The sequence below is a fragment of the Zea mays genome, chromosome 2, assembly GCF_902167145.1.
Source record: "Zea mays cultivar B73 chromosome 2, Zm-B73-REFERENCE-NAM-5.0, whole genome shotgun sequence".
NCBI lineage: Eukaryota > Viridiplantae > Streptophyta > Magnoliopsida > Poales > Poaceae > Zea > Zea mays.
In genome coordinates this window covers 192,841,101-192,854,971 of record NC_050097.1, presented here as the reverse complement: position 1 = coordinate 192,854,971, position 13,871 = coordinate 192,841,101, and the positions used below count along the sequence as shown (strand labels likewise).

Genomic DNA, 13,871 nt, shown 5'->3' with positions numbered 1-13,871 from the left:
CCGTAGGCCGAAGCTTTGCCAAATAGGGCGCATAATTATACCTTTAATATTTTCCCGTGTTTTCAGGTCATTCTTCACATAAAACCATTCTGTCATCCAGTCGCCGGGCCATCTCTTCCGAAAGGTTGGCACGGGACAGCTTGACCCAGACCGAGAAACGAAACTGTAGCAGCCAAAATTATTGTGATACTGTTCCTTACCCCAAGGTTTTGTCTCGTATGATAATTCGTGTATGTTGCAGAAACTTTTTGCATCAGGTTCCAGACCTTGGCTTCTCACGGCCCACACGAAGATATTCAGCCTTATGATTGCTTCAGGGGTAAGTTGGTGAAGATAGACTTCAAATATTTTCAGCACCTCTACGACAAAGTTGCTCAGGGGAAATCGAAGTCCAGCTTTCAAAAAGCTTCGGTACACTACGACTTCATTTTCTTCAGGGTTCGGACAAGTCTTTTCTCCTTCGTCGGCCCTCACAACGGACAAGTCCTGGAAATATCTTCCTCTCATGTTGACAAGATGATTTTCTTTGATACTTGATTTGCCGAAAACCGCATGGCTTGGTCGCCAAGGGCGATCTTCGGAGTCTTCACCACCACTATCCACATCATAACTGTCGCTGTCATCAGTATCTTCAGACAAACCTTCTAAAATCTCTTTGGTGATTTTTTCTGTATTGGTCTTCGACATTGCTATAAGAAACCCAGATTCTTCTCTTCAGAGAGACTCAGCTTCATCTCGGCAGCAGCCTTCTTATCTTCAGACATCTTCGGAAACACTAAAAAACTGTTTTCAACGCCGAAGCTTCAAAACTTAAAAAGCTAAGCAAATCTTGGTGCGCAAGAGCTAAAAATTGAGTGAGCGAGAGCAGATGGCAAAAAAGCGTACCAAATGAGCTCACGGTATGCCCTTATTTATACGCCCAGTGCGTTGAAAATTGAAAGACTCCGCCTGTCAGTGAATGTTGCTATTCTAGCAAAGGGAAGGTGTTTTTTCGGACCTTCGGCTTAAAGCCTTCGTCCATGTCGCAATCTAAATTTATTATTTTAACAAACTAATATTGCGAGGGGCTACTGTTGGGGGCCTTCGGCTTCCGAAGGTCCTCAAAAACATGATTTAACAGTGTTTATGGAGTATAATGTGTGAACAGGTATCTTCGAACTCGAGTCGATATCACAGTAGGAGAAGCCCAAAATAATACGAAGGTTGATATAGCGCCGAAGATGTGAGCGGGAAAGCTTCGGCGTGGTAGCAGAAAAGGAAACCGACTTAAAGATGAAAAGGTTATTCAGACCTCGGTGGATTACTATAGAATTACTACCAAATGTAAAGGGCATGAATGTAATTTTATATGGGCTGTGTCCCGTGCCTATAAATAGGTGAACAGTACCCCCGTACTGTTCACGCTGACTTGGCATTTGCTTTTGCGTCACACTTGTACTTTCATCTCCTTCCAAGCCGAAGGTACATTTGTAATTTGATGTCATTTCTATTTCTTCATAATAATAATGCAAAAATAAGTTGATAATAATATATAATTGTCTATGTTATCCTTCATATTTCATATGGTTCATTCTTCATCATCGTATGTTGTGTTTATGAAGGTGCGCCCTTCATAACCTTCGTCCGAAAATCATTATATCCTAAGGGAAATAATGCTTCGAAGGACGAAGGACTTTACCGTTTAACATTTTCTGTGTTGCCTTGTTCTTAACTCATAGCATTTGAGAACAAGTCCCCAACAGTCGTGTATGCGGCTTATATAGCCAGAGAGGAGACGGGAAAGGACGCTGGTGAGAGAAATGGGCGCCGGCGGGTTCAAGGCACCATTGATGTCGGGAGGGAGAAACAGCTCATTAAAATTCCATTACGAAGGAAGAAACGGACGTGCAGCTTGAATCGGCTTCGGGTGCGTGCTGCCTGCGCGGGTGGCTGCAGGCGCTCGGCTCTGCTCGCGTGCAGGGTTGGCATCTCCTGGGCGCGGTCGAGGTTGGCACGCCTGGGCATTGCGCGGTCGGGGTCGCTGCTCGGTCTCCTGGGCGTCGCGGCAGGGGCACTGCAGGGCGCAGACGTAGCGCGGGCGTCGCGGGGTCGGTTTCCTGGCGCGGGGGCGTTCGAGGCCTTGGGCGTCCAGTTGGCGCGAGGTCGGCTGGAGTCGCGGCGCTGCGTGCTTGGCGCGGGGTGGCCGGGTCGCAGGGGCGCGGCGCGTAGGGTACCTAGCGCGGATGGACGAGAGAGGCAGGGAGGAGGAGAGAAGAGAGAGAAGGGGAGGGGAGAAGGAGTGACGGCGGCCACAGGGAGAGGAGGATGGGAGGCGGCTAGGATTAGGTCAGGAGGGCGGCTGGGGGTTGATGGGCCTAATGGGCTAGGGTTAGTTAGGGTTTGTTGTTTTTTTTCTTTTTCTTTTTTTTAATTTAGAAATACGTATTTAAATAATCATAAAATTCATAAGAATCAAACTAAAATTATTTATAAATAGAATATTAATTCTTAGAATAATATTATGTTATTTATGTGAATTTTAATTTAAGAAGAAATGATATTCAATATTCAAAATTACTTATGAGCAATCAAAAATCATTCCGAATAAAATAAATAACAAACGCTTCAATGAAAAATTTATTAAAATAAATATCACTAACAAACTAAATGTATTATTTTATTTGATGACTTTTATAGTGTTACACATTGGTGGCTAGCTCGGCCAGTCAAGCCAACAAATGCAGAATCCTCTTTATGACAATCTGAAGATTTCAGGTCATGTGCATAACATGTACTGTTGGGGGAAAAAGTCCAAACGGTTGAGATAGGATTTCAGACTTGCAAGCAAGTGGTACCTGACTTCCTTCTTTTTTTCACCAGAAAAAATGTTCCTTCCTGTTTAACAAAAAAATGAAAAATGAAAAAAAAGCCTCAAACAGGAACAACCAAGCAGACACAAACTGAAGATTTAGATCATTTGCTGCCACCAAGGACTTATTATCTCACCGTTTCAATGAGTTTGGTGTAGTGCTGAAGGTACTCATTGTTAATAATGCCGCAACGGACCAGCCAACAGGGTCATTTTAATTTTAAAATTTTAGTGCTTATTATAGCTGAGCCAAGATTTGTATCATGCTATTCATTTTACCCCTTTTTGGAATATAACTTGTTTATTGAGACATTCATAAGACTTCAATGACACATATGTATATCTGCAGGTTATAGGTGCTTAACATTAGATAATTGCTCAATGGCTAAAAATGTGAATACAATAATTCAGGGCATTTTATACCATTCTACACTAAGCTTGTGAGTGTTTCGAATTTTCAATGAACATTATATTTATAATAATTGGTCATATTACATAAGCCCCTCCATCTGGTTGCTCTTTGCTGATGTAATCTGTGCATGGTAAGTTTGAATTCTTGAATTGATGTTTTTAGTTGAATTATGGTCGAATGTCACTGCACTTGATGCAGCAAAAACATAGGGTCATGTGTACATGTTTTATATGTACATATGGGTTTTGGAGAAGTTCCGTCTCGCTGTCATTACCCTCCCAAAAAAAACTAAACTGTCGAGCTAGGTGCTGCAAAACACGTATGTTTATCCTGATATGTTCGTACCCTCACCTGAAATAAATTCTTACTGTTCTCAGTCTTGTATGCTATTTGTTTGGAGCCTAACATCTCTATCTCCATGACCACAGATGGGAGACGGAGTAGTTGCTGGGCTGTTGATTGGGGACTGCAGTGACCGGCTGACCGCCTCCGTGTCCATGCCTCTAGAATATGGGACTACTATGATCTTAAAGATGAGACAAGGCTGCTGCATAGTGACCTGGTGTTGCTTGAAGAGTACGTTGTGTAGCGTTTTTACTCATAATACAGTGATCAAGTAATTACATAGAGCACAATGTTTACACCCTCTGTAGAATATAATGCAAAGGTTGCAACAGCTATGAATATAGTTAGACGGACTGCAGCTATTACATAAATAGGACTAGCAAATCCCAGATAAGTTGTTTCGAAACATTATTTTCCATAGGGCGCCGTCTGTTCTAGTATACTAATTTATTATCATCTTATTTCTTACAAGTTAATAATCAGTACTAATATTCTAATATATAATAGAATATAATTGTTTCTTATAACTTGGTCTGACTTGTGATGCTCGAAGAGGAGACTTATCCATATATCTAGCACCTGCGCGCAGTGAGTACACGTCTCTCCAGACGATCCTGGGGCCCGGCGTCACTATTGCATTCAAAGTGTAGTGGTGTAGACTGGTAGCTCCATGTACCTACTACGACCACGACCAGGAGGCACGCCAACTACATACTACTAGCATCTTGTGAACAGACAGAGGTAGGAGTAGGAACCGGCGCAGCGAGACTATAGGCATGGACGTGGAAGCGAGCCATGAGTCTCCGCCCTTGCGCAGCAAGACGATGCGCCGCCTCCTGGTGGCGACCAACTGCGTGATGCTCGCGCTTGGCGTCACCGGCGGGCAGCTCCTCAGCCGCCTCTACTTCAGCAAGGGCGGCCACCGGCAGTGGCTCTCCGGATGGCTGCAGACCGGTGGGTGGCCGCTGCTGCTCCCGCCAGTGGCGGCTTCCTACGTCCGCCGCCGAGCGCGCTACCGGAGCGCCCCGGCGCTGCTCACCCAGACCCAGCCGCGCATACTGCTGGCCGCCGCGGGGCTCGGGCTCATCGCGGGCGTGGACAACTTGCTCTACGCCTGGGGCCTCGAGTTCCTGCCCGTCTCCACCTCCGCGATCCTCATCTCCACGCAGCTGGCCTTCACGGTGCTGTTCGCGTTCCTGATCGTGCGGCAGCGGCTGACGATGGCGACGGTGAACGCCGTGGCGCTGCTGACGGTGGGCGCCGTCGTGCTGGGCCTGCACGTCTCCTCCGACCGCCCCGCGGGCGTCACCAGGAGCCAGTACTGGCTGGGCTTCACGCTCACCCTGGGCGCCGCGGTGCTGTACGGGCTGTTCCTGCCGCTGGTCGAGCTCACCTACAAGTGCGCCGCGGGGGGCGGACGCGCCGTGACGTACGCGCTGGTGGTGGAGTTGCAGCTGGTGATGGGGTTCGTCGCCACCGCGTTCTGCACCGTCGGCATGATCGTCAACAAGGACTTCCAGGTGCGTGATGCCCCACATATACGTGTCGCTTATATACGTACGTTCCACTTCAATTCTCCACTAGCTGGCCTTCAGCCTCTTGCCATATACGCCGAGCGCTAAGAAATGTTTGCTTGAAGGTGCCATCTCAGTTTAAGATGAGGTGATGCATGATAACTTCATTTATCAAATTTAGGGTTTAAAGGTTGTTCAGTTTTTAGGGACCAAATTTAACTCACTCTATTTTATTCTATTCTTAGTTCCTAAATAGGCAAATACAGAGGTAAGTTTTAGTTTCCGTATTTAGCAATTTAGGATAAATAAATAAAATAGATGAAAACTAAAATATAGTTTTAATTTTTATATTTACCAATTTAGGGATAAAAATAAAATAAATGGACTAAAATTAGTTTAAAAACAAACACGTACTCCCTTAGGGCTTGTTCGGTTATTTTCGATTCATATGGATTGGAGGTGATTGATATGGATTGAGAGAGATTTTGACTTGCTAGGGATTGAAATCCCCTTAATCTCCCTCAATCCATATGGATTGAGGTAGAACCAAACAAGCCCTTAGTGGGACGGTACAGCTTCTCGTGTACCTCCTCTTTCTACTTTATTTTTTAATCCAAAAATCAAAGCGGCTCCTTTCTACGATGACAAACAGAGCCACCGTCATACGGTCATAGTACCAAATAAGATCTTGGTGGAATGAGTCCATTTCTTATATGCTACGGTAGTAGTTAATTATTAACTTTGACAAACGCGGTGGTAATGCATCAACTTACTGTATTCCGAATCAAATAAAAATGAAAAAATGAAAAAACGAGGAACTACTTCACTCTTCAAATCAAACAACAAGAGGATATATAGGATGTGACAGGAGTAGTGCTAGAAATATGTTAGGCTTTTTTGTTCAGTACAAGCACGACCCAAAATCAGAAGTTTAAAGAACGGTCCGGCACAAAATAATAAAAGTCAGGTTAGCACGGCCTGAAAGCGGGTCTGGGCCGAGCCTTAAATTTCAGCACGTTGGGTTCCCGACACGGCTCGCACACATGGGTCGTGTTTGGGCTGGCACGGCCCAATGAAGCCTATATTATTTAATTTCTTTAATTTAGTAAGCTACAGACTTTATATTGTTGTAATATTTGGACTTTTATGTGGTCAAATGATGCTAACATTGTTTAATATCTTTAATTTAGTAAGCTATGGACTTTATATTGTTGTAACATTTGGATTTTATGTGGTTCAAATATATGGCCTGGCCTTGAGTCGGCACAGCATAATGAAGATACGAAGTGCTTTAGGGTGAGACTATGCCACTATTTTTACTCTTTAGGCTAGCACGATACAATCCAAAAAAAATTGGGCCTTCTTGACCCAAACTCGTCTGGCTTGAAGTACGGACCCGGCCCGATCGAATTCCCGACACTAGACAAGAGCCACATAGCTAGCACGGGAGCACCAATTGAGTGATTAGTTCATCTGATTGGTTTGTTTTCCTTGTATTTTTAGCCACATGCTCTATGTTTGTCTACGAGATCCTATACAACACTCTGCATTGAGGTCACTCACGTATAAGTCTAACCTAAATTTGGCCACATACGTCAGTGACCTAACTGCAGTTGCAATACTGCAGGGGATATGTTTCCCTATTCTTCGTTACTCTTGTCATCCAACAATTCGATAGTGGTCTAGGCTTTAGCCAGCTTCCTCAACTTTGGTAAGGTTATGACGAGGTTAGGGTTAAGGTTTGACAGATGGAATGTTCACTTTTCACCGGAGATGGCAGGCTTATTAGCACCAACCTAAAACACGAGTAGTTTCCATAGCTGTTACGTAACACCAAAAAGTTACCGCTAGGAATTGGATCTCTGGAGATTAAATCATTTTCCCTCCATCTTTTCTCTAGATCATCAATTTTCTCGACATCTCCTATTTTCTCCTCTCATTTCTCGTTTCTCTAGGTGGGTGTCATGTCGAATCATTTTCCATCTCCATCTTTTCTTGCGATCATCAAGGGCGTATTTGCCGCCATGGCCCATCAGCCTGGCTGCAACTCCCGTGTTTACGTTGTCTCACTGTCTCGGGAGCCAGAGTGTGCGTGTGTAAATTTGGTTTTTCAGCCTGACTCTACAGAAACGAGATCAATGTCCATTTCCTAGGAGCTCTCATGGCGCTAGGCTTCCGTATTTTAAGTAGTTTTAGCTTTCTAGCCTAGTTGTCTACTAGGTGACAAACATCAACTCATCTAAACATGCTCATGTAGTATAAATGTGTAAATAAAGTGAGTTACAGTAATTAAGACAAGCTAGCTTCAGCCTGGACGAGTTGAACGGATCGAGACAGCCAAACATAGAGTCGTAGACACGCCCCAATTTTCTCGCCATATCGTCCCCTTCTCTCTCCTTCCGGGGCGCTGCATGGTGAGGACTGAGGAGTCATGGGGTCTCTTTTTGTTTCAACTTTTTTTCTAACAAGTTTGTTTCAACTTCCGGGGCGTTGCATGGTGAGAAGTAATTTCCAGGAGTAGCCGCCAGTGGATTTAATAGTATGAGGCTGATACCGTATATGAACTACATTTTTTATTAAAAAATAAGCACTTCGTATATCTTCTGTTTATCTCACAATTAACGTGTGTTCCATGCTTGCTACCTGTCCGAGTGCTCCATTTCTATGGTTTTCATGGTTTTCTAATGCCGTGTGTTTTTCCTTCCGCATGTCAAGTTTTTTAGTTTTAGGAAGCTAGCTATTAAAAATTATTAAATAAAGATAAAAGTAGTGCTTATATTCTTTTTCTTTACTTAGCATTATCATTAGTCTTCCAAGTATTTTTTATGGAGTTTTCTTATGCTTTGTTCTTAGCGGTAGCAGTTTGTTGTCCCGCGTAAATTTGTTGTCCCGCCAGCTATTCGACGCAAATCTTCTATTGTGGGAATGCCCTTGACGTGCCAATCTGCCTCGGCTCCAAACAAAACAGAGCCCTCGACCATTCTATGTCCTACAAGAATGGAGCCTAAGGGAGAACCCTTGTTGCATGTATGTCCCTCGTCTAGCCATTAGCCGCTAGCATTACTTCAATGAGAGCAAGCTTCGAGATTGTCTCAACATCTTAATTGGCCTCGCATGACCTCGTTGGTACCCCCAGCAAGGAGCACATTGATTCTCTATGTTGCAAGATCAAAGGATGATCCACGAAGTCATTCGACTCGTTGTCTTGCAAGAAGATTGGACCCACCTGTAGGCCTCCCTAGGTCTATGATGGTCTCGAGGGCCTTAGTCAGCGCCTAGGAAAGGTCATATTCCCATATACTTACAAAATGCCTTCTAAAGATCCCACCAAAAGAAGGAAACACGAGCAGAGCCTGGCTAACGTAAGTCGATGTCCCTAAAGCCCTGTGCCATAGGGATCTCACTGAACTTCAACTAAGGTCACCTCTGCTACAGGGACCTGATCCCGCCTCCCTAGACCTCCAAGACTCTCACTACCTCTATTTCCCTTCAGGCCAGAAAAGTAATGAGGCCGTACATGCCTCTAGGGCACTCCTAGACTCCCAACGCCCTCAGACCTCTGAGGACCCCAAGTCTCCTGGGTCTCGGGTCCTAGGGTTTGTTTCCTATGGGAATTTAAGTTCCTCACTTGTCCAAGTACATGAGCACATACATACTAAGGAATACAACCAAGCCTACCCTCGGGACATGATGGCTCTAGGGAATACAACCCCAGTTCCATGTACATCTTTACTTAATACAATTATGTGGTACTAGTGGGCGGGATAAGGCTTCCTTCCATCATATGAAACGTGATGAACGCTACTGCGATCAAGATGGTGCTCTATAGCCACGACAGATAGCAACACATGTATCCATGGCTACTATGTGGTGTGTGATATCTTTCTTATAGCCACACCTAAATATACTAGCATATCTACAAGTATTATAAGGTATAAGTAATTATGTTGTATCTGACTACATGGACTCGACACCTTCCACTACGGTGCGACATCTACCACTGTTGCATGACGAGCTCAACATTGTGGCATGACCACCACATATAACTTCATATTTGGGACAAGATAGGACTATTGCACTCATGATCCCTAATCAGAATAAGATCAATCTCAATGTATATTTTATCATAGTATTATAAGGATGAAACACTTTTGGATTGATTACAACTCAATTTAAATTATAGAGTTAAATGCCTATGAAATAAAAGAATAAATTTTTATATTAAGAGTGATGGTTTCATTCATGTTTTGTTTTATTTATATTCTTTTAAAACGACATCATAAAACTATTCGCTAAGAATAGCCTAATGGATTTTTTATGGTTCCAAAAGTCACGAGGCCTTCGGCTCTTCTAATACAACCCCTTTGCACTTCGGGAGAGCCGGTGATTGAAAATATGTCTTCACCATTTCTTAAGCATCTCCAACTAAGTGCCTCAAAATAGTACATTAAAATTAAAATACTACATTATTTAAAGTGTAATAGGCCCTAAAAACAAATTAAGTTCCAACAGTTAAACTCTAAATCATGTATTTTAATAAATTATATTATTAGGAAAGAAAAGGTTAAGGATGATGTAGAAAAACAAAAATAGGACACTAATATGTGGTGTAGTATATTTAAGTCACTTCATGCATGTTGTGTTCTATATTTTTTGATAAAAATAAAATAGAACAATGTTAGAGCTGTTTTTTATGAGTTCAGCTATATATTTCGAGAACTGCTTGAGATGTTGAAAATGCGTACTATATTTGTAAATTCGAAAAAGTTTTTATTCTTTTAGATGCACTGCTTACGTAACAAAAAAAATATATAGAAAATATATAATATCTTATAGAATAGAATGATAAACGTGTTTTATAAGGAAAAAATAGTTTAAATAAACTGTATTTCTACAATACGCTAAAAGGCCTAGAATAGATAGAACGCAGTGACATTAATTTGGGAGTAGAATTGGCAAGAGGAAACAAAAACACGTTGTGGTAAGAAAAAAATGTATTGGTAAAATATTTCTAGTAATTATGAAATGGCTACCCTTTGATCATCATCACGTATGGAACCAAAATCGGTAATCGTTTAGGCCTTGTTCGTTTCTGCCGGATTGGTGGGTCGGAATGATTCCTGACCGGATTGCTTCTCTAATTTATATAAACTTTGATTAGCTGAAACGATTCCGGTTGCAATCCGACGGAAACGAACAAGGCCTTAACAAGATCATACTCCCGTCATCCCGTGGGTGCTTTGCACGTAAATACTAGGACCGGCCGGTGCGCACAGCTCGCGTCGCGTCTTCAAAAGAGTGTAACTAATCCGCTGCCGGCGTCATCGTTGTATCCAAAGCGCCGTGCTAGATTCCACTCCACACCTAGGCAAGGCCGCACACGCCAACCACCCTCGTGTCGTGTGCGTGTGCGTGTGCGCGGGCAGACGCCAGCGGCCAGCCGCAGCGCCATGGACGTAGAAGCGCGCAAGGACGCAGCGCCCGCGCGCGGCAAGGCGGTGCGCCGCTTTCTGGTAGCACTAAACTGCGGGATGCTGGCGCTGGGGGCCATCGGCGGGCCGCTCCTGAGCCGCCTCTACTTCAGCAAGGGCGGGCACCGGCAGTGGCTCTCCGCGTGGCTCGAGACCGGCGGCTGGCCGCTGCTGCTGGTTCCCGTGGCGGCGTCGTTCGGCGCCCGGCGCGCGCGCGACCGGGGCGCCCCGGTGCTGCTCACCCCGCCGCGGATCCTGCTGGCCGCCGCGGGCCTCGGCGTCGCCACGGGCGTGGACGACTTCGTCTACGCCTACGGGCTGGCGTACCTCCCCGTGTCCACCTCCGCGATCCTGATCTCGACGCAGCTGGCGTTCACGGTGTTCTTCGCGTTCCTGGTGGTGCGGCAGCGCCTGACGGCCGCGTCCGTGAACGCCGTGGCGCTGCTGACGGTGGGCGCCGTGGTGCTGGGCCTGCACGTCTCGTCGGACCGGCCCCCGGGCGTCACCAGGGGCCGGTACTGGCTGGGCTTCTCGCTGACGCTCTGCGCCGCAGCGCTTTACGGCCTCGTCCTGCCGCTGGTGGAGCTCGCGTACAGGCGCGCCGCGGGCGGTGGCCGCGCCGTGACGTACGCGCTGGTGGTGGAGATGCAGCTGGTGATGGGGTTCTTCGCCACCGCCTTCTGCACGGTAGGCATGGTCGTGAACAAAGACTTCCAGGTGAGTCGATCCCCACGTGTTGCTCGCCCGCTACTCCTACGCAGACCACCCTCTCGTCGAGTAGTTTCGCTGCTTCTACGTCTTGGTATCTAGCTCCAAGTCCCAACGAAGCGATAACAAGAAACAACCAAAATACGCTGACGTAGTCTTACCCATTTGCGATGGTTCGTTCAGTCCAGTCTTGGTGGCAAGATTGCTGTTGGAAACTAGGAATCGCGCCATTTCCTCCTGGTTTTCCGGTGTTTTGAATAGGGCCTTAGCGCGATTTCTGCGTCATCTGATTAGCATGCACTAGAATTCGCGTCTTTGCTTGACCGTTTGTCTGATCTGTTGTTCTACCAATTTGGATCACGAGAATGAACAAGACAAGCCGCTTTCTTCGTGACTCCAATCGACCACAGTGGATGAGTGGAAAGAGGCTGTGGCTGTGTGTTCGGTTTCTTTGCGCGGATCTCTATCAATGTTAGTGGTAAAATTCTTCACATACTCTACGTAGAGAGGGACAGAGAGAAAAGGGCGCAAAGATGTCGACTTCGTTGCAAAGGAATCAAAATTATTGATGGTGCTTCCTAAGCGAGATGAGGCGGTGACAAAGATGACGGCCGGAAAGGCAAATAAGCTCACCCGTTGAATCCCTCCACCTTTGATGATCATGCCATGCCATAGTGTCCTGTCCTGATCACACTGCCTTTTTCATCATATAGAGTAGAAACTTAGATAAGCTTTTGCCCTTTGATTCTGAACTGAGAGAGTGTGCACTGTGTTGTGCCTGTGCAAGGCGTGTACTTGTACTGTACCAGGGGGGAGACGGTAGTGTAGTACTGTAGTGGGTGACGACTGACGACCATGGGTTTCCCAATGACTACCGCCATTGTTCCTCCCCCGAGATGGCTTTATCCCCGATTATCTGAGGTGTACGTCGAGCATTTAAAAGGGCATTTTCCGCGGTTTGAGAAACGAGGAGATCTATCTCCTTCTCGCTTCTTATTTTTTATTTGGTTTGTGAAATAGAATGATGTGTCTATCACCAACACATTCCTCATAATATAATAATTAGTATATACATGAGAAATAAGTTAATTCCACCAAAATTTATAGAACAAACTTATAATGCATCAATTTATAAAGTATAAGGTGACTCAATAAACCAAACACATCGTAAAGAGGACGGCGAGTGCTATCAGTCATCAGAAATTCAGAACCTTTGTTCTCCCTGCCTCCTCAAAGCAAGACATCGGTTCACTGACAGCCAAGACGCGCGAGATATGACACTAAGAGGTATTTGATTTACAGGGACTAATTTAGTCTCTTCATTTTATTTTGATTTAATTTAGTCACTAAATTACTAAATATGAAAACTGTTAGTTTCTGTATTTAACGATTTAAGTACTAAAATAGAATAAAATAGAGTGACTAAAATTAATACGTAGAAACCAAAGAACCCTAAATCAGTAGAGCATGCAAAAAAGACGGATCACCAGCACGCACTAGGACAGACTCAGTGGGGCCCCTTGCCCTTCATCACGGGTTGGGTAGTGCCATACTTCCATCAACGAAAGGTGACGATGATGGTTGTAGAAAGCATGAACAATGAGTGACTGTGCACTTAGCAGTTCAATCTTTGCGTCCTGATGGCAAAAAAGCTGATCTACATATCCATAGACTTTTGCTGAAACCTCTGCATATCTATCTATCTATCCATTCGTCCAATAAACCAAAGCCTTACACTCTTTTTTATTTTTTGATGGCGCGCGCGTGCAGGCGATCCCGAGGGAGGCGAGGCAGTACGAGCTGGGGGAGGCCCGGTACTACATGGTGCTGGCGTGGGCGGCGGTGCTGTGGCAGTGCTTCTTCCTGGGCGCGGTGGGCGTCATCTTCTGCGTGCACACGCTGCTGGCGGGCATCCTCATCGCCGTGTTCATCCCGGTGACGGAGGTGGCGGCCGTCATCTTCCTGCACGAGAAGTTCAGCAGCGAGAAGGGCGTGGCGCTGGCGCTCTCGCTCTGGGGCCTCGCGTCCTACTCCTACGGCGAGTGGAGCCAGGCCAAGGCCAAGAAGGAGAAGAAGAGCGAGGAGGACGACGGCGAAGTGGCCCAGGCAGTCCCATGATCCGTGCCCCACACACACAAACACAATGGTCTGCCCCGTTGTACTCTCTGTCTGTGTGTATGTAAATGTTGTGTTGATTGCGGCCGTGTTGGTCCTGTGAATGGCGTCCTGAGTCGTCGGTTGTCAGTGATGTTTGATTTCCAGGGATTAATCTTTTGTCTCTTTATTTTTATTTTATTTAATAATTTACATATTAAAATAAAATAGAATATATGAACTAAATATTAGTCTTTAGAAATCAAATACCTCTCAGTCACCTGCAGCTATGGGTATTGGATGGTGCTCTTCTGCTCAGTGCCCAGACTGACACGTAAATCTTTGACTGACATATAAAGAACCATCTCTTCAACCGCCCTCTCCCCCCGCCCGCACCTTCCGGTCTCAACCACGTAAAAACAAAGATTTTTTTAATATTATTAGTGTATGATTAAAACTGTTCTGTTTTATGCCTTTTC

At 45.3% G+C, this 13,871-nt stretch overlaps 1 protein-coding gene across 2 annotated transcripts; it reads left to right on the top strand.

The window, feature by feature from the left end:
• The first annotated feature begins 4,348 nt into the window (after positions 1 to 4,348).
• Positions 4,349 to 13,638, top strand: LOC100193377 (uncharacterized). Of its 2 annotated transcripts, none has more exons than NM_001416200.1 (2): positions 4,349 to 5,125; positions 13,069 to 13,638. In NM_001416200.1, the coding sequence occupies exons 1-2, from the start codon at positions 4,382 to 4,384 to the stop codon at positions 13,414 to 13,416; spliced, it is 1,092 nt and encodes a 363-aa protein (NP_001403129.1). In that variant the 5' UTR covers positions 4,349 to 4,381; the 3' UTR covers positions 13,417 to 13,638. The 2 variants fall into 2 exon arrangements, with proteins under 2 accessions (NP_001403129.1, NP_001131978.1); NM_001138506.2 differs by lacking the exon at positions 4,349 to 5,125 and adding an exon at positions 10,341 to 11,307.
• Positions 13,639 to 13,871: the final 233 nt, after the last annotated feature.